The sequence below is a fragment of the Gopherus flavomarginatus genome, chromosome 11, assembly GCF_025201925.1.
Source record: "Gopherus flavomarginatus isolate rGopFla2 chromosome 11, rGopFla2.mat.asm, whole genome shotgun sequence".
NCBI classification, from domain to species: domain Eukaryota; kingdom Metazoa; phylum Chordata; order Testudines; family Testudinidae; genus Gopherus; species Gopherus flavomarginatus.
In genome coordinates this window covers 20,983,609-21,009,254 of record NC_066627.1, presented here as the reverse complement: position 1 = coordinate 21,009,254, position 25,646 = coordinate 20,983,609, and the positions used below count along the sequence as shown (strand labels likewise).

Below are 25,646 nucleotides of genomic sequence, written 5' to 3'. Positions count from 1 at the left end.
AAAACAGAAAATGTGGTCACTGCCCAGCTGCCCTTCATACCCACGTGTAAAGCTGCAGGCACTGCTAATCACTGGCGTGTGATATAGTCACTGCTGGTCTGATGTCCTGTGGCTCTGGATGTGAAGTTAAACTAACATTCTGCACTCCAAGGTCCCAGGGTCGCGCACCGGAGAGATCTTCGCCAAACTAGAGATCTATATGTGGCTGGGGGTGACTAAGTACGTGAAGAACAGCACTGCCGAACTGCCTGAGGAGTTCAAGCCCGTCTATGAGAGTGGCCAGCAGACAGCACGGCTCCCAGCGCACATGCCGCCCAGCCGGCTCAGCAGGGACGGTGAGCAGAGACTGCCCTGATTGCACTGGTTACTCTACAGTCCCACTGGAGGCTAAAGTGAAAACATATATGAGAGCGGTGAGCTGAGTGAGTCCTGCCTGAGCACCTGGATGTGGGCTTTGCCAAGAGTCTTTTTGGCTCGTGGGAACGTGTGTTTGCCACAGCAGCATTTAGAGTGCTACCGTCTTCTTCTGTACAGATGGCATGGACCTGCTAGCATGGAGGGCAGAGAGAGCACGGCACCTCAGCCTGCCATGGACAACCTGTGTCCCTAGGGCAGTGGTTCTCAACCTATTTGCCATTATGGGCCTCATCCAATGCTACCTCTATGGCTCTGAGGATGTCACATGGGCCACGGCTGTGTGCTGATTGGGCCGTAAGTGGCCAGCGAGCTGCGGGTTGAGAACCACTGCTCTAGGGTTTAAAGTTCTGGCAGAATGTCACAGGGACACCCCACCCCCCCAGTCAGAATGGGGCACTATGACTTCATAAGCTACTGGAGAATCACTGACTGGGCTCCAATTTCTAGAGTGTGTGATCTGCTCAAGACCTGTCCAGTAATCCACCGGCTTTGCTGAGACCTGATGCAGCTCTGAGGGGCACATGTTCATAGCAAATCACTCCAGAATTAACCCCGCAAAGACTCTAGAGCACTTGTTGTCACTGGGGACTAAGAAATTAACCAAAAGTGGACTGCCTGGCCCAAGTCATGTTGATATACTGATCCAAAGCACTTCAGCAGACTCCTGTAAAGGTGCTGTCCCTTGCCGTCCTCACCTCCGAGGGCCACCCCCTTTCCCTCCGGATCTGCCTAGAAACTCTCTCCCAAGAGTGCTAAGGGCATAACTACTCTGATCTCATAGCAGCCCAGTGATTTCTGCTTTTTCTTGCCAGACTTCAGTTACTTCCAGCTACGAGCTCACTTGTACCAGGCTAGGGGGATCCTGCCTGCTGATGACAATGGCCTTTCAGACCCATTTGCAAGAGTGGTGTTTTCGACTCAGTGCCAGACCACCAGGGTAAGGTCTCTCTGGTCCCACTGTAGCCCATCTCCCTCACCTCAGGAAACTCACCTGTGGACCAAGTCAGTCACTGCTTGCAGTGTTGGAAGCTGACATCACAGGAGGAGACTTGACTCCAGCTTGGAGACATTTTCATGCCCTCTGAGTGTTGGGATGTTTCTCTGAGACTTTCCGCACGCTGTTCCCAAGGAATTAGCTCAGATCCGGACTTGTCCCTGAGGGTTTTTTATCGGCATACAGCAGTCCTGTGCTGAGGGGATGGGTGTAAAAAAGCACACAGAAATCAGTCGGATTGTACACATATTCCTAACCAAAGTGACTCATGCACATTCCATGTTACATTGTATCACACTTTGTAATTGGGTTACTAATTTTGGTAACCAATCCCTGTACAGATCATGAACTGTCTACAAGCTGCTAGTTAAGCAAAGCTGTAGATTATCACATGTCATTCTTCTTACTCTTTCTTTATCTACCAGCAACAGCATATTTACAAGGCCACTTGTGAATCTGTGGTTTGTCCACTATTAATCTCTGCTTCCTTTCATTGTTGGTGCCAGCTTGCACTGAGCAGTGTGAATATTTAAGGAAACTTTGGTGACAACAGTTGTATCTGAGGGACACTGGTTAATGCCCAGATCAGCCCCAGGGCCGGCGCTTCCATTTAGGCTACCTAGGCAATCGCTTAGGGAGCCAGGATTGGGGGGGGGGGGGGGCGGCAATTCAGCAGTGGGGGGTCCTTCCGCGCTCTGGGTCTTCGGCAGCAATTCTGCAGCGGGTCCTTCACTCGCTCCGGGACCCACCGCCAAAGTGCCCCGAAGACCAGGAGCACGGAAGGACCCCTCCGCCACAGAATTGCTGCCATCGACCAGGAGCGCGGAAGGACCCCTGCCTAGGGCGCCAAAAACCCTGGCGCTGCTCCTGATCAGCCCTCAGAATTCTCTCATCCCCTGCTCTGGAAGGCATTGGTCATGCACACGCTGCACTGAGTGGTGTGTGCATGGGTGCTCTATAGTGCTGCAGTCTCCCCCTCCCCCTTTCCACTGCTTCCTTAAAGGGCCATTGTAAGTATGAACTTGACTAAATTCAAGAGACTCTGCTGAGCTCTATTAATCCTGATCTCTATCCATGCAGACCTTGGAGGAAACCCTGAGCCCCTTGTGGAATGAGCTACTTTTATATGATCAGCTGATTATTGATGGGAGGAGAGAAGATTTGAAGACCGAGACCCCAGTTGTTGTCATCAATATCTTTGACCATAATAAATTTGTAAGTATAACAGAATGACCCTGGCCCTCTATGTCCATAAGCTCAGTGTGCGCAGGAGTCTGGGGAAAGCTATGGGAATATCTGTCCAGATACAGGACATCACATGAATGACTGCACCAATTTGCTCTGCCTCCGCTCCTGTGATTAGATCTTACCTATACCAGCAGCTCGAAGCTGCAGAGAGGTTGGAGTTGCCAGGAGTGGCTCCCTGGGGAAGGCTTTGACAAGCTTCCTGTTGTCAGTCTGCTCTGGTGATGCCAAACAGTGGAGTTGTGTGTGATGAGTGAAGCCTGCCAAGCTGGCGCCAGCCTGGGGAAGTGAGGTGCTCTTAGAGGAGAGGATGGTTCACATGCAAACACTGAGTTGGATTCTGGTTTGCAGTCTGGAAAGCAGCCAGACCTGCCAAGCTGCGAACTCCACTGTGTGGCAGAGTTCTAAGTCAGTGCCCAGCCGGGCCACTGCACTCCCCCAGCTCAGCCCGGGCACAGGAGACATGGCAGGGGCTTGCTGTGGTCCAGTGTCCCCAAGGTAGAAGTCAGGGCAGGTCTGTAATAGTCTTACCTCACCCCATGTCAGCCCCCTGATTGCCTCAGCTTCCTCCTTCCTTAGCCAAACCACCTCAGCTGGTGCTTTAAGTTACTCCGCCATCGGGGGCCTGCATTATTAACCTAACGAGAGCAGTTTAACTCTGAGCTAGACTCTCAGCCACCTTTCCCCATGCTCACCAGCTCACTAGGCCCAGCCTGGGTGCCACAGTCCATTTGGTTCCTCTGGGCTCATAATTCCCTTGGAAGGTTTTTGCAGTTGCGGCTCACCGCAGGTAGCTGCAGCCAGGCCTCTCCCTCTGGCTGGTAGGGACTGCCTCTTTCCCAGCCCTCAGTGACCGTTGTATCAGGTCCGGCCAGGCCTTCTGGTTCCCAGCCCCGATCTCCCATCTCTGAGAGAACAGGCCCCCTCACCTGTAGCCCTGCCCTGAGCTACCATGACACGCTCCCCGGTCACCTGGCCCAAGCCCAAACCCATCACATGGGCACCCCACTTAGGGGGATCACTGGACACAGGTGGGGCTGATCCCAGCACCCCGTTCAGGCCCAGCCCTCCTGTGACAAGCTCTGAGCATGCTCCAACCTGTGCTGTGGTCTGCTGATGCAGACCTGCCCTGATATCTGGTTTGGTGCAGCCACGAAGCTGGGCTATTTTCCACTTCCAGACTCAAGTGAAGGTGTCGCAGTCTATCAATGTGACTATCAAACTGAACCGCAGCATTATCATGCTAATATGTGTTTCCCACCATTCGTAGCTACCTCCGCTGGTGCTAAAGCCAAGCTGTCCCCACCCAGCTGCCAAAACCTCCTGGAGAGTTTGATGCGGTGCAGTTATGGGTCTTCACTACTGAGTGCAGCAGCACAATGAAAACAGAAAATGTGCAGGCCTTGTAAAATAAACTGAACTGAATATCAAATTCAATCCTATTACAGTCCCAAAAAACTGTTAACATAATGGTGTTAGAGTTGCAAATCCAGCTCTTGAAAGCTAGGAAGTGCCAAAACTGGCAACCTGCATTTTGATATGGTCTTTCATTACATGATCACCCACTGTCTTTTTCACAGGACCTTTGTGTCACGCAGTGCACGGGGTGGACGGTGCTCAGGGAATGAGTTGAGGTGTGTAGCAAAGGAGGCTGTTGTCTGTAGGCCGTGCCTCATTCACACTAGAAGTTGAAAGGTGTATAGGAATGAGGCAGTGGATTGCAGGAAGAAAGGCTGTTGAATGGAGAACTGGATTCCATCCTTGTCTTTTCCACTGTCTCTGTGTGATGTTGATGTGTGTTCCTTGTTTTGAGGGTGTCCAGCTTGAGACACTTGAGGCTCGATATGCAGAAGTGCTGAGCACTCACAGCTGCAGCTAAACTCATTGGGGGAAGTGGGTGCTCAGCACATCTGGAAGTAAGGAAGTGTGGCTGAATGGATGAGCAAAGAGCTGGGTGTCAGGTGGCCCTGAGTTCTGGTCTTGGTTCTGCCACCGATTCTCTGTGTGGCCTTGGCAAGTCACTTTGTCTTCCTGGCGCAGTTTCCCAACTGTAAAATTGGCCACACACTGAATAATGAGGATAGAAAGAGACACTAAACAGGTTCCTGAGCACTGTCCAGCCTGTGCTTGGAATAGGACATGGGACATGTGGTAAAAATAGCATGTGCCCACATAACAGAAGCCTGTCTAATAATAATGCAAACACACAAGGGAACTGAATTATGGTGGCCGATTCTATCATTTCCTAACTTTTGAGGGCTGGACTTTACAACTTAAATACCCTTAATTTAACTTTTTTTGTATGTAATAATATACATAGATGCATGCATTGTCTTACACACACTGCTTTAATTCTCAATAGTAGTCATAGGTTTTATTATGTACAGACCATCCTAGATATACTGATAATTTACAAGCAAGGAGACAAGGCCCATACTGGAAATAACTTGAAGTCTAACTCCAGTAGATACAGGGCATGCAATGATTGTTGAAATGCAGGAAGGCAATGCTGCATTGTCAGGGAGAGGAAGGAGTTCGTCGCCTTGTTCTGTATTGCACTCATTTCTGTGGTATCTGGTTGCATTTTCCACAGTTCAGATTGGGCCATTAGCATTACAGATAAGAAGAGCCAATCCCTATGCTCTCCTGAAGCCCTCACCTATAAAGATGAGAAGAGGAAGACTGGGCTGGTCAGCTAAGTGCCTAGGGTTTTATAGTTCTGTCAGTGGAAAGCCAAGGAAGGGAGGTGTGGTTTGATCCCACCTGCAGCAGTGCATGGTGGTCAGAGATGGAGAGATAGTCTTTCCGGTGACTTTGCAGAACTTACACTTGGTGGGGATTCAGCCCATTCTGGCATGTTGTACTGGGACCTGATACGCTGTGAGAATGCTGAGGCCGTATCCAGTGGCTGCTCCTTTTTGTCTGTAGGGTTCTCCAGAATTTCTTGGCCGGGCCTTTGCTACTCCACAGGTGAAGCTGGTGGATGAACCATACTGCAAACCTGCCTTGCAGTTTTTTGACATTTACAAAGGAGCCAAAGCAGCTGGGGAATTAATTGCTACCTTTGAGCTGATCGAGCTGGATTACAGTGGCTACTTGGAGGTAACTGGCTTCTCTGGGGTAGCAGTGTGGTAAGGGGTGCATGGCAGCTCTTTCCAGCTGCTCCTGCTATCTCAACTTGGTAGATTAACACCTGGGGCATGATGCTGGGCTCCCTGCACTAGCCACATCCTCAAGCAAAGAGGAGCACTCCCATCGCAGGCGGGCCCCCAGTGTCAGTGGGCAGCAGTGAAGGAGGAGGACAAAGCTGGAGATGGGAGAGATGGGTGGGTGGGTGGGTGAGGGGATGTTGTGGGGCAGGAGAGACAAGCTCCTTAATTTCTGCGTGGCCTGGCCATTTCCATCTGTCCAGCCTTCAGTGCCCAAAGACGTGGAACCCAAGGAGCCAGACTTCCTGGAGGACCCCCGTTCTGGACGCTTCATTATCCCAGAGGGAATCCGGCCCATCCTCAAAGAATTCCGCATAGAGGTACCGTGGCTTTCAGTAGAGTTCTGAGCGTCTGAGCAGAGTTTCCTCTGACTGGTACCAATGCCGTGACTTTATTGCAGGGGCTGGGGAAGGGCCTGGCACTCAAACATGCCTGTGCTGCCTCCTCTTGCCAGGGACTGTCGCAGGCCAGAAGTGAGTGTGGCTTGGAACTGGGGCGACATCTACTCACCAGCCCTATCACATTTCAGGGTGCAATCGGGGCTGGAGAAGGGCTGTCACCACCTGCACTGCAACGTGGGGTGCCTCACAATGCTTTGCCGCTGTATCTCCCACCCTGGGCCCACCACAAACAGCCAGAGAGCATGCAGGTCATCCCCTGAGTGTCTGTGATAGCAGCAGCCTGCCAGCAACACTCCACCAGCCTGGGTTTCCACTTGCTGGGTACCCCAACACACTTCCAGTCCTGGTCTTTCCCCAAATGTATGTTCTGCACTGTCCAGCCCTCTCCTCGGCAGTCCAGATATTGGAGGTCCCTTGAACCTTGTAAGGGGTCAATGTACAACAGTTTGCTTCCTTAAATGAAGTTACCAAACAATTTAGTTTTAACACACTACTAGATTAGTTTTGATTAGAGAAGACTAGAACGAGTTTATTTAACTACACGGAGAGAGATTTTTAAGTGAGTACAAGTATAAGGTGTGGAAGTCAGAAATGTTCAGGGCCACTCGGGGCGGGGGCAAGTGGGGCAATTTGCTCCAGTCCCCTAGGGGCCCCCATGAGAATATAGTATTCTATAGTATTGCAACTTTTTTTAATGGAAGGGGCCCCCGAAACTGCTTTGCCCCGGGCCCCCTGAATCCTCTGGGCGGCCCTGGAAATGTTTACAAAAGACATAAAGATAAAGCGCTTTCTAGTAACTAAAACTTAACAAATAGACTTGGTTCAAGGTGAAATCCTTACCACATGTTCCCAGCATGAGGGCTGGCCAAATTCTGAGGTCAGGACCCCTCCCAAAGTCCAAAGGCTGGTTCCTTGATCTTCCCAGGTGAAAGAGAAAGAGAGAGCGAGAGAAAAAAAACCTACCAGGGGTGTTTTTGCTCCCACCCTTTGCAATGCATTTTCCTAAGCGTCACTACATAAAGTTCTTTCCAGCTGTGAGGATGAAGAACGGGAGTCTCATAGCGAAAGAGCTTCCATGTTGTTTGTTAAAGTGCAGATCGATTTGTTCCTGCACCACTTCGCTGCCAAAGACTGGCCATGTGACCGGCGATGGTCAATCAGCTTTGACGACACCTGGCTAGAGGTGTCAGCTTGTCCTTTGCCTTCAAGAAACTTGTTAGCCCCTCCCCAGGCTTGTCTGCTGAACGCATCTCAGTCACAACTTTAACTTGACTTGTCATGTTGCTATATGCGTTTCACCAGTTTATTATTGATGAGAGAGTTACACCGCTACCTTGATATAACGCCACCCAATATAACATGAATTCGGATATATTGCGGTAAACAATGCTCTGGGGTCGGGGGGGTGGGCTGCGCACTTTGGCGTATCAAAGCAAGTTCAATATAACACGGTTTCACCTATAACGCAGTAAGATTTTTTGGCTCCCAAGGACAGCGTTCTATCGAGGTAGAGGTGTATTAGTTTTCAGATGCTATCTCACAAGGTGTAGTTTGTACAGAGACAATCACAGTGGTGTGTAGGGTGTGTATACAGGAGTGCATTGGGTCACAAGCCCCCATTACATCCAGCATCTCACATGGGAAGTGCCCCATGCTGTTTGATTAACTCCCGATCAGACTGAACAGAGGAGCCTGGCTGCGAGACAGCACATCGTCTCTCTCTCCTCTGCCCCCAAAGTGCTCTGCTGAGCCTGCCCACCTCCACTCCGGCACATTCATTTGCTGTTGATGACATTTCTAATGTTTTCCTCCTGGGAGCATCTGGGTGGGTGAGGAGCAGCCCTCACTCCTCCTGTGTTGGAAAGAGGGGTCCGAGTGCCAGGGACATGGGAGGGGTTAGCAATGGGGCGAGGAGCTGGTGGTGATGCTGGTTACCTGTGGGGATGAGTCCCAGTCTGGCAGCTGGACAGGGTGTGGTGAGATCAGCACTGGGATTAGGTAGGTGGATTGGGGGTGATTGTCCCTCTTGGGGGTGAAGGATTGGCGGCTGGGAAGGCATGTGTGAAGAGTGCTGAGTGCCTAGAGCAGCTGACGTGCTTGGCTCCTGCTGTTCAGATCCTGTTCTGGGGCCTGCGAGACTTGAAGCGGGTGAACCTATTTGAGGTAGATCAGCCCCAGGTGATCATCGAATGTGCCGGGAAGAAAGTGGAATCGGAAGTGATCGTGTCATACAAAGAGAACCCCAACTTCAACGAGCTGGTCAAATACATCAACGTGGTAAGCAGGGAGCAGCGCTCACTGCCAGGGCCTGGTCTGCAGTGCTGACTCCCAGAGCTAGTGGGGGTGGGGGAAGAGGCTTAGCGAGCAGGGGAAAGGCAGAGTTTCCAAGGCCCGTGTTTCTGGAGAATGGGCACATACCTGCAGACTGGGTTCAGCCCCAGCTGGGTTCTCCTGCCGGGGAACTGGGGCCCATTAAAGACCAGCTGCTGATGGGAAAGAACGCTCCATGGCATGAATCCATTCAGCCAGCATCAGGGGCTACCTGCTGGCCAGGCATGGGCAGGGCTCTAGTTCAGAACTGAGGTGCTGGGTCCCAGCACTGGCTGGCGCTGTCAGGATCTACCTGCATAGGGAGAATCAGGGCCACTATGCTAGGGGCTCACCTGCGTGCAGCTGCTTGGAGCGCAGCCCTTATCTGCCACCTGGACACATGGGTGAGCTATAAGCCAGGCTCTGAGCTGTCTGCAGGACCCTCCCCTGCAGCCCTGGTGACAGTGTGAGAGACTCTTTTGCAGGAGCTCCCAGAGCAGGTGTACCTGCACCCACCCCTAACCATCTTTGTGGTGGAGCAGCGAGCTTTTGGGCGCACCGTGCTGGTGGGGACCCACGTGGTGTCCCATATCATGAAATTCGCTCCCAGAGAGATGGAGGAGCTGGAGGAGGGGCCAGAAAATCCACCCAAAGGTGAGTTTCCTGGTTTGAACTGTGCTCTGCACCCCCTCACATGGCAGGGTGGCACGGGGCTTTCCACTGCTAAGTGCTGCGGGGAGGAGAGGGACTGTCCCGGCAGCAGCATAAGTGCAGCATTTTCTGCAAGGCTGGCATGTCCCCATTGTCCCTCAACTCGCCGGGGCAGTGCAGCAGAGGTGCGATTAGACACCCTCGGCTAACCCAGGCAGGGCAGGTCTGATAGTCTCCAGTGTCTTGCTGTGAGGCTGTGGACTCTCTGTGGTGCTGGCCTGAAGGGGCTGCTGGCTGAATTCCTGCAGGGATAACGCCTCACACCCTTGGACAAGGCCATTAACCTGTGGTGGGGCTCAGCGAAGTCCCCTTTGGGGCTGGGGATCATGTTGTGGTGTGAAGCAGAGAGGCTTCCTGATGTGCTCTCCTGCATCTCCCAGGCACACACACAACATGAAAGCTATTGAAACAAGGGGTATTCAGAAAAACCAGTCCCACGCAGCCTACTGGGGATGAAGTACAGCATGGGGTGAGGAGTAATGCAGGCCTGTGGGGACAGGGTCACGCAGGGTCACACGGTGCGGGAGGGGGTGGGTGGTAATGCAGGCCGTGGGGGCAGGGTCATGCAGGGTGATACGGTGCGGGGAGGGAGGGGTATGCAGGCCCGTGGGGACAGGTTCATGCAGGGTGACACGATGCAGGGAGGGAGGCGCGTGTTATGCAGGCCTGTGGGGGCAGGGTCATGCAGAGTGACACGGTGCAGTGAAAGGTAATGCAGGCTCTGGGGGCAGGTCACTCAGGGTAACACAGTGCGGGCGGGTTATGCATGCCCGTGAGGGCAGGTCATGCAGGGTAACATGGTGCGAGGGGCGAGAGGTGGTTATGCCGGCCAGTGGGGGCAGGGTCATGCAGGGTGACACAGTGTAGTGGGGGGTAATGTCAGCCTGTGGGGGCATGGTCACACAGGGTAACACAGTGCAGTGGGGGTAATGCCGGCCCGTGGGGGTAGGGTCACGCAGGGTGACACTCTGCGGTGGGGGGTAATTCCAGTCCGTGGGGACAGGGTCATGCAGGGTAACACAGTGCAGTGGGGGATAATGCCGGCCCTTGGGGGCAGGGTCACGCCAGGTATCAAGGTGTGGTGGAAGGTAATGCTGGCCCATGGGGACAGGGTCACGGAGGATAACATGGTGCGGGATAATGCCGGCCCATGGGGGCAGGGTCACACAGGGTAACACGGTGCAGTGGGGGGTAATGACGGCCCGTGGGGGCAGGGTCACACAGGGAAACATGGTGCGGTGGAGGGTAATGCTGGCCCGTGGGGGCAGGTCAAGCAGGATAACACAGTGCAGTGGGGAGCAATGCCAGCCCATGAGGGCAGGGTCACGCAGGGTAACACAGTGCGGTGGGGGATAATGCCGGCCCGTGGGGGCAGGGTCACGCAGGGTAACATGGTGCCGGGGGGGGGTAATGCCAGCCCATGGGGTCAGGGTCACACAGGGTAACATGGTGCAGTGGGGGGTAATGTCAGCCCATGTGGGCAGGGTCACGCAGGGTAACACGGTGCGGTGGGGGATAATGCTGGCCCATGGGGGCAGGGTCACTCAGGGTAACACGATGCGGTGGGGGGTAATGCCGGCCCATGGGGGCAGGGTCACGGAGGGTAACATGGGATAGTGAAAGGTAATGCCGGCCCATGGGGGCAGGGTCACGCAGGGTAACACGGTGTGGTGGAAGGTAATGTTGGCATGCAGCAGTGGAGTCAAGGCTGCATAGACCATTGTGATGGTCTAGTCTGACCTGCATAGCACAGGCCAGAGAATCCCCCTTGGTAATGGCATCTCCTGCAGGCAAGTTCCTGCTCTGTTTAGAGGAGTGACCCAATCGTATGGCAGGGTCTCTGTTCCTCTGCATTGACCTAAGCCTGACATCTGAGTTGTCCGGGGCAGGCTTTATCTCCTCGCTTGGCTGCCTCTGGTTCAAGGCAAGCGAAGTGTTCAGAGCGCCTTCTCCCATTTGCCCTCCTGTGTGTGAGAGTTGTGGGTGGGGTTTAGGACTCAGAGTAGACCTCTGTTGGCAGATATTTGCTAAGAGTTTCTGGGCCAGACCTCTCATTCCCAAGATCCAACTGTGGGACACAGTGTGAGGAGCGCCCATGGAATGCAAAAGGCAGCAGAATCCCACCCTGCTGTGAGAATGACTCCTGCAGCTTTTCAATGATGCCTTTCTGGTGTCAAATTTCAGACTGAAAGTGGGTGGGGGTAATGTAGGTAACTTGGAGATTACAGGAATGGCTTCCCTTACACTGAGGTGCACCTGAGAGGTACCTCTGTGCCCTTGGCTCAGCTGCCATTTGTAATTGGTAATGAGACCTTGGAAGATTCAACAATGAATGAATGATCTTCCTGTTGGAATACATAGTCTTCATCTTTCTCACTCAGCACGGAAAGCCTCTGCTCGACCCAACATCTCCCAGACGGTGATCAACATTGGCCTGACCGCTAGCGACATGGGCAGCAAAGCCAACCCCCTGAATCTGGTGAAGGTGAGTCCGGTGTCATGTTGACAGTAACCTTCACATTACTATTTGAATGGAGATGCTGCTTGCCTGAAGTACCCTCTCTGGCTTTGACTTGGATCCTATCCCTAGGTTGTACCCAAGAATAGTACCAGTTCAGAAGTGACAGTCACCTTCCCTGTTTCAGTGCTGCCTAGCAGATCATATGGCAGCATAATTCACTTTCCGGTATAAGCCTGATTTTGACTGACTGCCCCTCTAATTTCCTCACCCCCCCCCCCGTTGTTTCTGCGTGAAATGGCACTTGTCCGCACTGTAGAGAGAGAATACGTGGGGAGGAGATGTTGAGGTTAATCCGATGACAGGTTTCTGGGATATGAAACGTGCAAAAAATTAGTTGTATTTCACTTTCTGAAAAATTCTTCTAGTGTTTACAAAGTCATAAATGCCATCTCATTAATGGCTAAGCCTGGAAACGTCTGAGCTGGTCATTCAGTTGCCCTGGATGAGAGTTACTGCAGACAAGCATGGGTGCAACATATCAGAATAATTTCTGACAGATTTGTATACATCTGAGCACTCAGTCAGGTTCCAGCAGAGTTTCTGAGATTCCTTGTGTGTTATAAGAATGGGCTCGGAAGATGCAGCCTGTGGAAGCTCTAAACTCCATCACCATCACCAGTCTGAATCCGGCAGGTCACGGGCTCCCATAGCTGAACTCCATTTCATCAAGCAGGCTAAATACTCCACTGTGGAGTGTTTTATTTGAAAATGTGATTTTCACTGACTCACATATGTCACTTCCCATCACACCAATGATTCTTGCACAGTATAGTTTCTGTATCAGAAGAGAATCTATACCATGTTCCTACATGTCATATTAGAGATGCCAAACCCCTCTACATTCAGGTGCAAGGAGTGGCGGGGGCTTGCAGCCTGAAATCGGATCCCAGTCAGAATTGTACAGCTCTGGCCCTATCTAGTTAAGACATAAATAACTTTTCACAAGCTTATCAGTGTGTTAAAACAATGCCATTGGGAGGGTTTAATTAGAATAAAACAAAAGCTGTTGGAAAACGTAGAAATTCAGTGCAAAGATTCAGGCTAAAAAAGCAATGCATTGAAGTCAGGAAATTCATAGCTAGGCTTCCACAAACAGCTTTCGCTCTGACCCATCTGAATAGCCACCTTCTGCCTCCCTACCCGCAGTCTCCCTGCCCCAAATCTTACAGCCATGCGGCACCATGACCTGTGTCACATTCCAATACAAACCAGGGTGCCTGGACTACCAAACTGGAACTACTGGAATGATGTCAGGATTGGAGTTACATTGTTATTTATAGAGCGCCCAAAGTAAACAAGGTGCTTTACAGACAAGGGATTTTGGCCCTGCTTTGTACTGAAAATGTCATCAACTACCATACTCTAGAAATCCCCTTCATACATGGCCCTAGGACCCCAAACACAGACTCCCCTTTATTTGAACAAAATCTGCACTAACGTGTATCCTCTATTCTGCCATGTCCACCCTTCAAGATGCATCTTGGGCTTGGCTCAGCTGGGAGAACGCATCCTGTTAGAACACACTTGACTAACACAATGCATCAGACTGCCTGGATGAGACTTGTGTGTCAAATTGTGTTAGCTGATTGTGGGTTACCAGTTAGTTAACCTTTGTTCTAACTAGATGGCTTTTCCTACTTTAGACAAGGACCCTGACTGGCCCTTCCAAATATTTGTAACTCTCTGATGTGACTCAGTTGCTGCCCCCTAGTGAACAAGAGCACAGGGTCAGAGTTAAAGGTGTTTGGACAACTTTGCCATTGCGTTTCCTGATTTTCACACTCTTGTTTCAGTAATGACAGCATCCCCGTAAACGTTATAGAATTTCTAACCTCGCCGAGACTTTTGATCACAGTATTTGGAATTACTTCTAGGGCATCTCACTTCCAGTGGGCTGGATTTTCCTAGGCCTTTATGCGGTAGCATGGAGGTAGCAATCCAGACCAGTTGTGTCCCTGTCTGTCCTGGAACGCTGAATGCCTTAAAATGCTCGGCTGTTGTAGTTTCCTTGTTTGTATGTTCCCAGCCAGCATACAAGCATGTTTTGAGTGTCGGTGTGACAAGTCATCCTGGACCAGCAGCTCTGACTCCAGCAGCCTGCTTGCTACACCACAGCCACACTCTGGCCACCACAAGCCTTGGTTACACCTGGCAAGGTGACCCCTACTCCCCATTCTGAATTTTCCCCAAACCACATGTTGTTCTTAGATTGATGGTTCCCATTGTATTCCACTGTGGGTTCTGCATGCGCAGCATGCCTCCAGAGTAATGTCTGTGGTCCATGCATGCACCCAGGCTCACCTCATGCTTCCAACTGAGGTGATAAATGGAGCATTTTAAAGCATTCAGGGTTCCAGGACAGGCAGAGACACAACCCCTCTTCAGTTCCTTCTCAGCACCGCATAGTCTGGGTTGGAACCTCCAGTGTCCTCATCTCTGATGTCATTCTAAATAAACAGTTGTAAATCATGTTATTAATTCTTCTTCGAGTGACTACTCATGTTGATTCCAAGTAAGTGTGTGCGCGCCGCGTGCACAGTCATCAGAAGGCTTTTCCCCTAGCGGTACCCATTGGATCGACTGTGGAGCGGCTCCTTCATGGCGGTGTATATAGGTTCCTGCCGACCCGCTGCCTCTTCAGTTCCTTCTCACTGCCAGTGATGGTCGTTGAAGCAGCTTCTCTCTTGCGAACAGCAAGCAATCCCGTAGTGGACTTTCTTTCAGTGTTACCTGTAAATAGTTAAAATCTTATAGTTAGTCAGTGTAAATAGTATAGTTAGTTTAGATAAGTTTCAGTTGGGAGTCTCCCACCCATCTCGTTTCTCCTCCCGGGGACTGGGGCATGTCTTGGTCTCAGGGTTTCAAGCTGTGCAGGTCCTGCCTGAAGCCTATGCCAAAGGGAGACCCACACGACTCCTGTCTGGGGTGCCTGGGAGAGGCACATTAACCAGACAAGTGCAAAAACTGCAAAGACTTTAGACCAAGGACCAAAAAAGAGAGGGACTTCAGGCTGAAACTGTTCCTTCTGGAGTCAGCCCTTTGTCCCCAGCCAGCTCAGGTGGCGTCCAACCCCAAGCCTGGCACTTTGGTGCGAAGCGCACCAGTCTTGGTAAGGGAAGCCATGGCACCAAGAAAGGACTCAGGCTCCAGGGACCCCCAGCAGAAGGGCTCCAGGGACTTCCCCAATGCCAAAGACCTCCTCCGGTGCAAGTGCCTGTCACTGCTCCCTTTCGCCGATGCCACACAAGAAGAAGAAGACGGACAGAGGGCACTTTCCCACTTAAGTAGTGGAGCAAGCAGGCACCAGTGGGGTGTGTTCCACATCAGGACACCCGGCTCTGACTCTGCCAACACCATTGACTCCAGCCTCGAGGGGAGGTCTGTCGAGTCTGGTTCTCGTGGACTTCTCAGTAATGGAGCAGGAGTGTTGAGAGGAGGACATAGACTTTCTACACTGGACACCTTTGAGGCGGCTAGGGTCCTCATAGCGATGATGGTGCAGTCCTCGGCACTGGCGCCACAGAAAGACTCTGTGCCCTCAAGAGGCAAGTTAAAGATGTGGCAACTCTCGCCCTCACCTCGGCAACACACCCCGATACTGTCTTTGTCTGCACCACCCTGGTTGCTGAGGTCAGAGTATTCATTGGAATCGGAGGCGGAGTCGTTTGCCTCTAGGCAGAGCCAGCACCTTTCCTGGCACCGCTCAAGGCAAGAAGGGCAGCCACTACCCCTGATGTTGTGGTCTTGGCCCTTCTGGACCCCAGGGGACTACCACTAAGCCCAAGGACTGGGGTCCAGATCCCTGTTGGTGGCTTCAGAGGCTTGGGTCCCTCCATCATTGACTTTGGTAGCCTGGGAACCTCTGTGAGGGCAGGCAGGCACCAATGGGCACACAAGTTGGCACCGAGAATGCTGCGGGACCTGGCACCACACAAGGTTTCTCAATGCAGGGGGATCCCCACAAACCAGAGGGGCAGGAGGACCCATTGTCCCTATGGGAATCGTCCTCACCCTCCCTGGATGAGGCTCTGGTGGGTACCTCCACCACACTGCATGCAGTGGACACCAGGGCACACCAGGACCTGGTCAGGAGGGTGGCTCAGAACCTAGATATGCAGGTGGATGAGACTGATCCCATGCAGGACATTCTGGTCCCTGAGGGCCCTTTGAGGGGGCTCTGCCCCTCATTAAAACTATCCAGAACACCACTAAGGTGCTGTGACAAACACCTGCCTCTATTCCCTTCATGGAGAAAGGGGTAGAAAAGAAATATTTTGTGCCATCCAAGGGGTATGAGCACTTGTTTACCCACCATTAATCTAGTACTCTGGTGGTAGAGGCAGACAACCAGAGAGAAAGACAGGGAGAACTGGGGCCGACACCTACGTCCAAAGAGGCAAAGAAGCTGGATCTCTTTGGTAGGAAGGTGAATTCTACCGGGGCACTCCAGCCTCATATATCCAACCAGCAGTCGGTCCTGAGCTGCTATAGCTACAATTCCTTGAACACATTGTCTGAGTTCCAGGAACAGCTACCAGTGGACTCCCGCTCTGAATTTGCGGCTGTCCTGGAGGAGGGCAAGGTAGTCACGAGGACCTCCCTACAGGCCGCCTTGGACTCGGCAGACTCAGCAACTCGGACTGTGGCAACCGCGATAGCCATGAGACGCAGCTCTTGGTTTCATGTCTCGGGATTCCTGCATGAAGTCCAAAACACCATCCAGGCCTTGCCTTTTGACTGTTCAGGACTCTTTTCAGAGCAAACAGACACTAGGCTCCACAGCCTGAAGTCCCGTGGGCTTCATATGCCAGCCCCCCAGAGAAAACCCTTCAAGCCACAACCCGCCTTTCGCTTCTACTTGGCTCCTCCCAGGCAGGACTATAACAGGAAGCAGGGCAGGAGTAACAGGAGGAGGCCCTCTCAGTCCTCTTCTAGTCAGGGTCAGGGCACAGCAAAGCAGCCCTTAGCCTCTAAACCAAACTTTTGAAGGTGTGCCCAGAGGTGATGCACTAGTTCAAATCCCAGGTCCTTCTCCTCCCTTTGTGAATCATCTATCCCATTTCTACTGTGCCTGGGCTGAAATAACCTCAGACTGATGGGTCTTGAGCACAGTAGAATTGGGATATTCTCTCCAATTCTGTTCCCTCCCGCTTTCCCACCCATCATCCCCGTCTCTCCTCAGGGACCCTTCTCATGAGCAACTTCTAGTGCAGAAGGTGCAAATGCTCCTACAACTTGGGGCGGTAGAAGAGGTCCCTCTGGAGTTCAGGGGCAGAGGGTTCTACTTCTGATATTTCCTAATCCCCAAGGCGAAGGGTGGGCTCAGGCCTATTTTAGACCTGTGAAACCTCAACAGATTAATAAAGAAGTTGAAATTCCACATGGTCTCTGGCTTCCATCATTTCCTCCCTGGACTGGTACGCTGCCCTTGACTTGGAGGATGCGTACTTTCATGTGTCCAAAACTCCGTCCCACAGATGGTTCCTCTGATTTGTGGTCAGCAACATTCACTATCAGTTCGCGGTCCTTCCCTTTGCCCTCTCAGCGACCCCTTGGGTGTTCAGCAAATGCATGGTGGATGTGGCAGCCTTCCTATGGAAGCGGCAAGTGCAGGTATTCCTGTACCTAGACAATTGGCTGATCAAGGACGAATCTCAGACCTAAGTGGAGGACCACATGATCCTCGTGCGGACAAAGTTCCTCCGGCACTGCCTCATCCTGAACGTGATGAAGTCGACCATAACTCCCACTCAAAGGATAGCGTTCCTCAGAGCCCTCCTGGACTCCAGTCAGGCCAGAGCATTCCTCCTGGAATCCCAGTTCCTCGCCATGAGTGCCATCATAGAGGATCTCAGAATATTCCCCACCACGATGGCGAGAAATTGCCTAAAACTGTTCGGGTACATGACGACTTGCACGTACGTGGTAAAACATGCCAGGCTGTGGCTCCATCCCCTTCAGGCGTGGCTAGCTTGAGTGTACAGGCCAAAGTGAGACCACTTAGACAGACTGGTCACAATCACTCCTCAGGTCCTCGAGTCCAGTGGTGGTTCAACCCACAAACAGTGTGTGTGGGAATACCTTTCTCCAGCCCTCGCTGTCACTAGTCACTAGTCACAGATGCGTCAGCGATGGGATGGGGAGCACACCTAGGCGGACTCAGGACTCAGGGTCTATGGTCCCAGACAGAACTTTTGCTACATATCAAAGTCAGGGACCTGCGTGCTGTGCGCCTCGCTTGCCAGGCTTTTCAAACCTATCTACAGGGCAGATGTGTACCGGTATTGACAGACAATGCCACAGTGATGTTCTATATAAACAGACAAGGTGGTACTCGCTCATCTCCCCTGTGTCAGGAAGCCCTGCAGGACTTCTGCATGACTCACTCGATACACTTGGAGGCATCGTATCTTCTGGGCTCGCAGAACGAACTGGCTGATCACCTCAGCAGGTCTTTTCACAGCCAGGAGTGGTCTTTCCACCCAGATGTCACGATCAACATTTTCCTAAGGTGGGGCTCTCCCCAGATAGACCTTTTCACAACACGAAGTGTCAGCAATTCTGCTCCTTCCTGAATCACAGCCCAGGTTTGCTCTCGGACGCCTTTCTCCTCCCTTGGAAGGGGCACCTTGCCTGCTCATCCACAAAGTCCTCCTCAAGGTCTGAAGAGAGGGAGCATTAATAATCTTAATAGCACCAGTGTGGCCCCATCAGCACTGGTTCACCACACTGCTAGACTGTCTGTGGACACATCTACAGCCCTGCCCCTGGTCCCAGACTCGATCATGCAGTACTATGGCCGCCTCCAGCACCCCAGCCTGGAGTCTCTCCACCTCACAGCATGGAAACTCCATGGCTAAACCCGTTACCTCCTGAATGCTCAGACTCAGTTAGGAAGGTTCTCCCTGGCAGTAGGAAGCCCTCCACTCGAGCCATTTATCTGGCTAAGTGGAAGAGGTTTTCGATTTGGTCTCTACAGAAGAGCACTCCTCCATTGCAGTCATCGATTCCCTTCATCCTGGACTATTTACTTTACCTAAAACAGCAGGGTCTAGCGGTGTCGTCAATCGAGGTGCACCTGGCTGCGATTTCAGCTTTCCTTCCTGGCTCAGCTTGGCCGTTCAGTATTCGCTAACCCCATGGTTGGCTGCTTCCTCAAAGGGCTGGGCAGACTGTACCCGCAAGTAGGCTGCCGATTCCCCCATGAGATTTTAATCTGGTGCTCTCTAGGTGGATGGGCCCTCCCTTTGAGCCCCTGGCAACTTGCTTTCTACTTTACCTTTCTTGGAAGGTGGTGTTCCTAGTGGCTATCATGTTAGCCAGGAGGGTGTCTGAGCTCAAGGCTCTGACATCTGAACTCCCTTATACCGTGCTTTATAAGGACAAAGTACAATTACGACCACACCTGGCGTGGTCATTGCTCAGCGAATGAAAGGTCTCCCTGTCTCATCCCAAAGGATCTCTTCACGGATCACGGCCTGTATCAGGGTGTGCTATGACCTAGCAAAGATACCAGCCCCAGCATTAACAGCACGCTTCATAAGAGTGCAAACTTCATCTGCCGTATTCTGGTGCAGGTCTCTATCCAGGACATCTGCAGGGCGATGACATGGTCATCTGTTCACACCTTTACGTTGCACTACACCATAACTCAGCAGGCTAGAGACGATGCCGCGTTTGGTAGAGCCATGCTACAGTCTGTAATTCAGTGAACTCTGACCCCTCCTCCAGGGAATTGCTTGGGAGTCACCTACTTGGAATCAACATGAGCAATCTCTCGAAGAAGAAAAACGGTTACCTACGTTTCATAAGTTGTTCTTCAAGATGTGTTGCTCACATCCATTCCAAGCCCACCCGTCTTCCCTCTGTCAGAGTATCCGGCAAGAAGGAACTGAAGAGGCGGTGGGTCGGCAGGGACCTATATACACCGCCATGAAGGTGCCACTCCAGGGGGCTCCACAGCTGATCTGACAGGTACTGCCAGGGGAAATATCTTCTGACAACTGTGCACGTAGCACGTGCACACCTACTTGGAATGGACATGAGCCACACATCTCGAAGAACAACAGTTATGAAAGGTACGTAACTGTTTTTTCTTAGATAACTTATAGATTAGTAGTTCTTAGCAGTTTTAATAGTTTTTAGTACCTTTAGTACTTTTAGAATCGATTAAGGGGCTCCCCTGCCCCTTGTATCCCAGCGGGTATCGGATTATGTCCAGAACTCTGGGGTTCAAACTCTGTGTCTCTTGCCCACAACCTTTCTCAGTCAGAGACAACTATCAACACTGCCTCTACTGCCTGGGAGAAGTTTACATCACAGCTTGGCGCAGTATCTATCAGTCCTTCCCCAGCTGTACCCGAGAAGGGTGGGCACTTTGCCTCTGTAAATATCTCATGACCTTGAGACCCCAATCAGACCCAGACCCAGGGAACCCTCCTCCCCCCGATACATCGGCCTGAATCAGCACCTCCTCCCCCCGATACATCGGCCTGAATCAGCAAACTGCTACAAAGTTCAACTTCAGTGCTGGAGAATCCATCCCTACAGACCCCGTGGCAAGGCCTAGTCAGGACATTTGGAATCACTCCCATAAGCATGGGACCAAGTCTTCTTCTAAGTCTTCCCTTTCAAAAAATCAGATGCTCCATCCACCAGTTCTGCCCGTGAGGACTTAGTACGCCCTAAGTCCCTTAGGCATGAGAAGAAAGCCCAGAAGTGATGGGCTCCACTGGCTCCAGATTGGGCTCTGTCGGTACCACTGTCACTGGCTCTCACAAGACCCATGACTCTGCAGCACCGGTGAGGACTGACCACCGCTGGATACCATCTTTGGCACCGATGGCCCAAACAGAAAGAGTCTCTCTGACACCTGGGAGATCCAGTTCTGTGGCTGCGTCACCAGACGTTTTTGCTCTCCCAGATCCAGAATCCCCCTCTCCATCAGGACCTTCAGTCTCCAGGGACCTCATATCTCCTCTGAGATACCCCCTGCAGTGCAGAACTTATTGCCCCTTCATACACAGCATATGCCTCTCCAGTGGCACTGATAGTTCCACCACTGGAGCCTGAACCCACATTTTCTCCCTCAGGAGATTCAGATCCACTGGAAGAACCACCTCTCCTGTACCACTTCTATCCTATTCCCAGGAGACCTGCATGATCCTGGGAGCAATGTGCCCCACGAGCCATTGGTATCCCATACCATGGGGACTCTACGACCACCCTTTTATCCCTCCTACTGGCCATATTGGAGACCATGGGACCAGTACTCTCTTTCAGAGTCCATCTTCTCCAACAGGATGTCACCACCTGCTTCCTCTCCAGGAGAACCACTGAACTTGCCCCCAGATCTGATGTCAGGAGAAATACTGTGTTCCGATTCTGGCAGTTCCACTGGAACCAACTAGATTTACATCATTATAGCCAGAAGAAGCAGTGACCTCAGCATCTCCTCACCCCCAAGATGACTTTACACAATCTCACGAACTGCTTCACAGAGTTGTCAGGGAACTTCAGATCCCACTAGAGGAAATCCAAGACTCTCAGCACAAGCTTTTGGATGTCCTCCGTGCCTTGGCACCTATGAGAATTGCCCTGCCGGTCAATGAGGCCATATTAAGACAGTGCAGCATATCCTCACCACCTGTGCTCCTACCCCAAAGGTATGGAGAGACACTATTATGTGCCAGCTAAGGGCTCAGAATTTCAATTCTCACACCCAGCTCCCAATTTGCTGGTAGTCAGGCTGCTTCAGAGCGATCCAAGCAGCAACACCTTTGATCTATGCCAACAGCTGAAGAGGGGAAAGGCTTAGACCTACCAGGAAGGAAGGTTTCCTCTGCTTCTAGTTTACAATTCTGGATAGCCAGTTATCAAGCCCTATTGGCTAAATAAGACTTCTTTAACTATGCTAAATTTGAGGAATTCATCAACGGTCTTCTATAGCAGGACTGGGCCTATTTCCAAGCTCTTATTGAGGAAGGTAAACTAATAGCCAGAATTGCCTCCAGTCTTCAGTTGATTCGTCTGATACTTCCTGTGGGCCATGGCTACAGTCATTGTCATGTCATATTCATTCCTCCAGATTCCCCAGTGAGGTCCAGAACATCCCTGAGGACCTCCCCTTCAATGAATTACACCTATTCAGTGAGAAGACAGATGAGTCCCTACATATCCTAAAGGACTCTAGAGCCACCCTTTGATCTCTGGTATAGGTCTCAAGACTTTTATCATCAGAGACCATACGAACCACCACATAAAAAGCAAAAGGTTGAAAGATCTCGCTTTCCCATGCCTTGACTTCAGGTAGTAAGAAATGCATGCGAATTCTTTCTTCCACTCATCCGCTTTCACCATGTCCTGATAATGTCAGACAACACTACAACTGTATTCTGCAGCAACAAGCAAGAGGGAGCAAAATCTGCCTCCCTGTGCACAGAAGCAGTCAACCTCAGGAACTGATGCATCAGCAGTCAGAACACCCTATCCACAGCCTACCTTCCTGAGAAACAGAATGTTCTCACAGACTCCCTCAGCAGACCCATTGTGATCGATCAGGAGTGGGAGCTCCATGGCAGGGTGCAACGTGACATTTTCACACAATGAGAAACCCCAGCCAGAGATCCGTTCGCTTCTCAGACTAACACCAAGTGCACTACATACTGCTCCAGAGGAGCCTTAGGTTATCACTCCCAGGGCAATGCTCTCCTTTTCCTCTGGTAGGGCTAGCTCAATCTGCTTTCCTCCTGCTACAACTCCTACCATGGGTGCTGCACAAGATCTGACAAGACAGGGTGACGCTAATCCTGATTGACCCCTTCTCTCCCAGACAGATCTGGTTCTCCAACCTCCTGTGCATGTCAGCTCACCCACTGATTACTATTCCAACATTCCCTGAGCTCCTGACCCAGTGCAACTGCACAATCAAACACCCTGATCCACAACTGCTCCACCTCAGGGCATGGTATTTGGAGGGGCATCATCTCTAGAACATGCATGCTCCTCAGTGAGCAGGACATTCCCTTGAATAGCAAAAAGAACTCTAGTGAAAATGTTACCTGGCTAAATGGACATGCTTCTCTTCATGGACACAGTGAAGAGGTGGGTTCACCAGACACTGCAGACATTCCCCTCATCTTAGACTATATCCTGTCTTTAAAAACATCAGGTCTATCTGTCAGCTCTCTAGGAGTCCACCTAGCAGCCATCAGTGCATTCCATCCTCCTATTAAGGGCCACTCTGTTTTCGCACAGCCACTAATCAATCGACTCTGGAAAGGCCTCCTATGAATCTTTCTGTCTTCTCCAAAGATCACAGCCCAGTGGGACCTGAATCTTGTTCTGGCAGTTCTAACAAGCCCCCATTCAAGCCTCAGCTACTTGCTCCATATCCCTTTTATCCATGAAAATCACCTTCCTTGTAGTGGCTTTGGCAAGAAGGATTGGTGAACTCAGAGCCATGATGGCAGACCCTCCATTCCCTGTGTTCTGCAAAGATAAAGTTTTCTTACACCTACACCCCAAATTTATCCCTAAAGTAGTTTCAGAGTTTCACCTTAATCAATCCATTCACTTGCCTGTATTCTTCCTGAAGCTGCACGCATCTGGAGATGAACACAGACTCTATACCCTCCATCAGTGATGAGCTGCCAAAATCTTAACAACCGGTTCCCTGTAAAAAGTTCTGATTTAAGGGAGAAGGGGCCAGGGTTGGGGGAGACACACTCGTGGGGCCGGGGGCCCCTGCAGGGCCTGGGGCAAATTGCCCCACTTGCACCTTCCCTTGGTGGCCCTGGAACTTGCAGCCCCCCCTTCCCTTGCCCGAAGCTCAAAGCAGCAGGACGACTCAGGAGCTCAGCTGAGCTGCTCAGCTGCTGGCCATGCTGCAGCTCTGTGCGGAGGGGAGGGGAGGCGCTGAGGGAAACATCCTCATGGGGCCGGGGGCCCGGGGCAAATTGCCCCACTTGCCTCCCCCGTGGCCCTGGAGCTCACAGCCCCCCTCCCCCTTATCTTGCCAGAAGCCCACTAAGCTGCCCAGCTGCTGGCCGTGCTGTGGCTCTGTGGGGTGGAGGAAGCGGGGGAGGGCCTGGAGGAGACATCCTCGTGCTGCTGGGGGCCCCTGCAGGGCTCGGGCCAATTGCCTCACTTGCCCCCTCCCCTCTGGCCAGCCCTGGAGCTTGCAGCAGCCCCCCCCCACACACACACCTTGCCGGTGTACTTCTAAACTTCTTACTGCTCAAAAAGTGGCAGCAGGACTCCTCCTGAGCTCAGCTGAGCTGCCCAGCTGGTGCCTGCGGCTGCCCAGGCTGCAGCTGGAGGGAAGTGGAGGAGGGGCCGGGGGGAGCCTCAGCCTCCCCAGCTGGGAATCCTGGGAGCAACAGGATGGTCCAGCCTGCGGACCGGAGTTCTTTGCCAACCCCCTGGCCCTTTAACAACCGATTCTCCACAGAGCTCTAATTTTAGCAACCGGTTCTTGGGAACCGGTGGCAACCGGCTCCAGCTCACCACTGCCCTCGATGTGTGATGAGCTTTGGCCTTTTACCTGCAGAGAACAAGACCAATCTGAAAGTCCCCTAGCCTGTTTATTGTGATAGCAGAGAGAGTCAGAGGAGATGCCATCTCCAGCCAAATACTTTCTATATGGATATCCGGCTGCATTCTACTCCGCTATCAGCCCTCGAACCTCCCTCCCCCTACAGAAGTACACACTCGCGCCAAGAAAGCACAAGCAACAACCATAGCAGCTCTCCAGGGTGCAGCTCTCTTAGACATCTGTAAAGCTGCCATGTGGAGTTCCATCCACCCGTTTGCAACACATTACACCCTGGTATAGGACTCAGTTGCTGATGTCTCCTCTGACACAGTGGTTCTCCATTGTCCTCATCTTTGCACCCACCTCCTACTTAGGTACTGCTTATGAGTCACCCACAGTGCAATATAATAGGGACCAGCACTTGAAGAAGAAGAGGAGCTTACTCATCTGTAACTGGAGGTTCTTTGAGATGTGTGGCCCCTATCTATATTCCAGTCCCACCCTCCTTCCCCTTCAGATTTGTGGATGAGAAGGAACTGAAGAAGTGGTTGGTCCACCCCACCCTTTATCATCTCAGTTGAAGCACTAGGTGAGCCAGGGCACATGCTTGGACCAATGGACACTACTGTCTAAACCAGAAGTGGGCAAACTATGGCCTGTGGGCCACATCCGGCCCGCAGGACCCTCCTGCCCGGCCCCTGAGCTCCTGGCCTGGGAGGCTAGCCCCCGGTCTCTCTCCTGCTGTTCCACCTCCCCTGCAGCCTCAGCTCACTGTGCTACCAGTGCAATGCTCTGGGCGGTGGGCCTGCGAACTCCTAGGGCAGCTGCAGCGCCTGGCCTGACCTGCTGCTCTGAGCTGTGCGGTGATGTGGCTGGCTCCAGCTGGGCGATGCAGCTGTAGCGCTGCCAGCCACCGATGCTCCAGACAGTGCGGTAAGGGGGCAGGGAACAGAGGGGATTGGATAGAGAGAAGGGGAGTTTGGGGGGGTGCTCAGGGGGCGGGGGTCTGGATAGGGGTCGGGGCAGTCAGAGGGCGGGGAACGGGGGGTTCAATGGGGACAGGGGTTCCGGGAGGCAGTCAGTAAGGAGGGAGGGGTTGGATGGGGCAGCGGGGGGCAGTCAGGGACAGGGGTTCCAGGGGCGGTCAGGGGACAGGGAAAAGGGGTGGTTGTATGGGGCAGGGTCTTGGGGAGGCAGTCAGGAATGAGAGGAGGGGTTGGATGGGACAGCGGGGGGCAGTCAGGAGTGGAGGTTCCAGAGACAGGGAACAGGGGTGTGTGGATGGGGCAGGGCTCCTGGGGGG

The 25,646-nt window shown here is 52.3% G+C and overlaps 1 protein-coding gene across 3 annotated transcripts in view; it reads left to right on the top strand.

Annotated features, from left to right (window-relative positions):
* Positions 1 to 25,646, top strand: part of LOC127031583 (fer-1-like protein 4) — a 121,715-nt gene that overhangs the window by 60,357 nt on the left and 35,712 nt on the right. For all 3 annotated transcript variants that reach the window (XM_050918580.1, XM_050918579.1, XM_050918581.1), the window contains 8 exons: positions 152 to 335; positions 1,230 to 1,354; positions 2,492 to 2,626; positions 5,585 to 5,758; positions 6,069 to 6,185; positions 8,382 to 8,543; positions 9,062 to 9,230; positions 11,669 to 11,772. In XM_050918580.1, the coding sequence (XP_050774537.1) occupies positions 152 to 335; positions 1,230 to 1,354; positions 2,492 to 2,626; positions 5,585 to 5,758; positions 6,069 to 6,185; positions 8,382 to 8,543; positions 9,062 to 9,230; positions 11,669 to 11,772 (1,170 nt within the window). The remainder of the gene's footprint in view (positions 1 to 151; positions 336 to 1,229; positions 1,355 to 2,491; positions 2,627 to 5,584; positions 5,759 to 6,068; positions 6,186 to 8,381; positions 8,544 to 9,061; positions 9,231 to 11,668; positions 11,773 to 25,646) is intronic.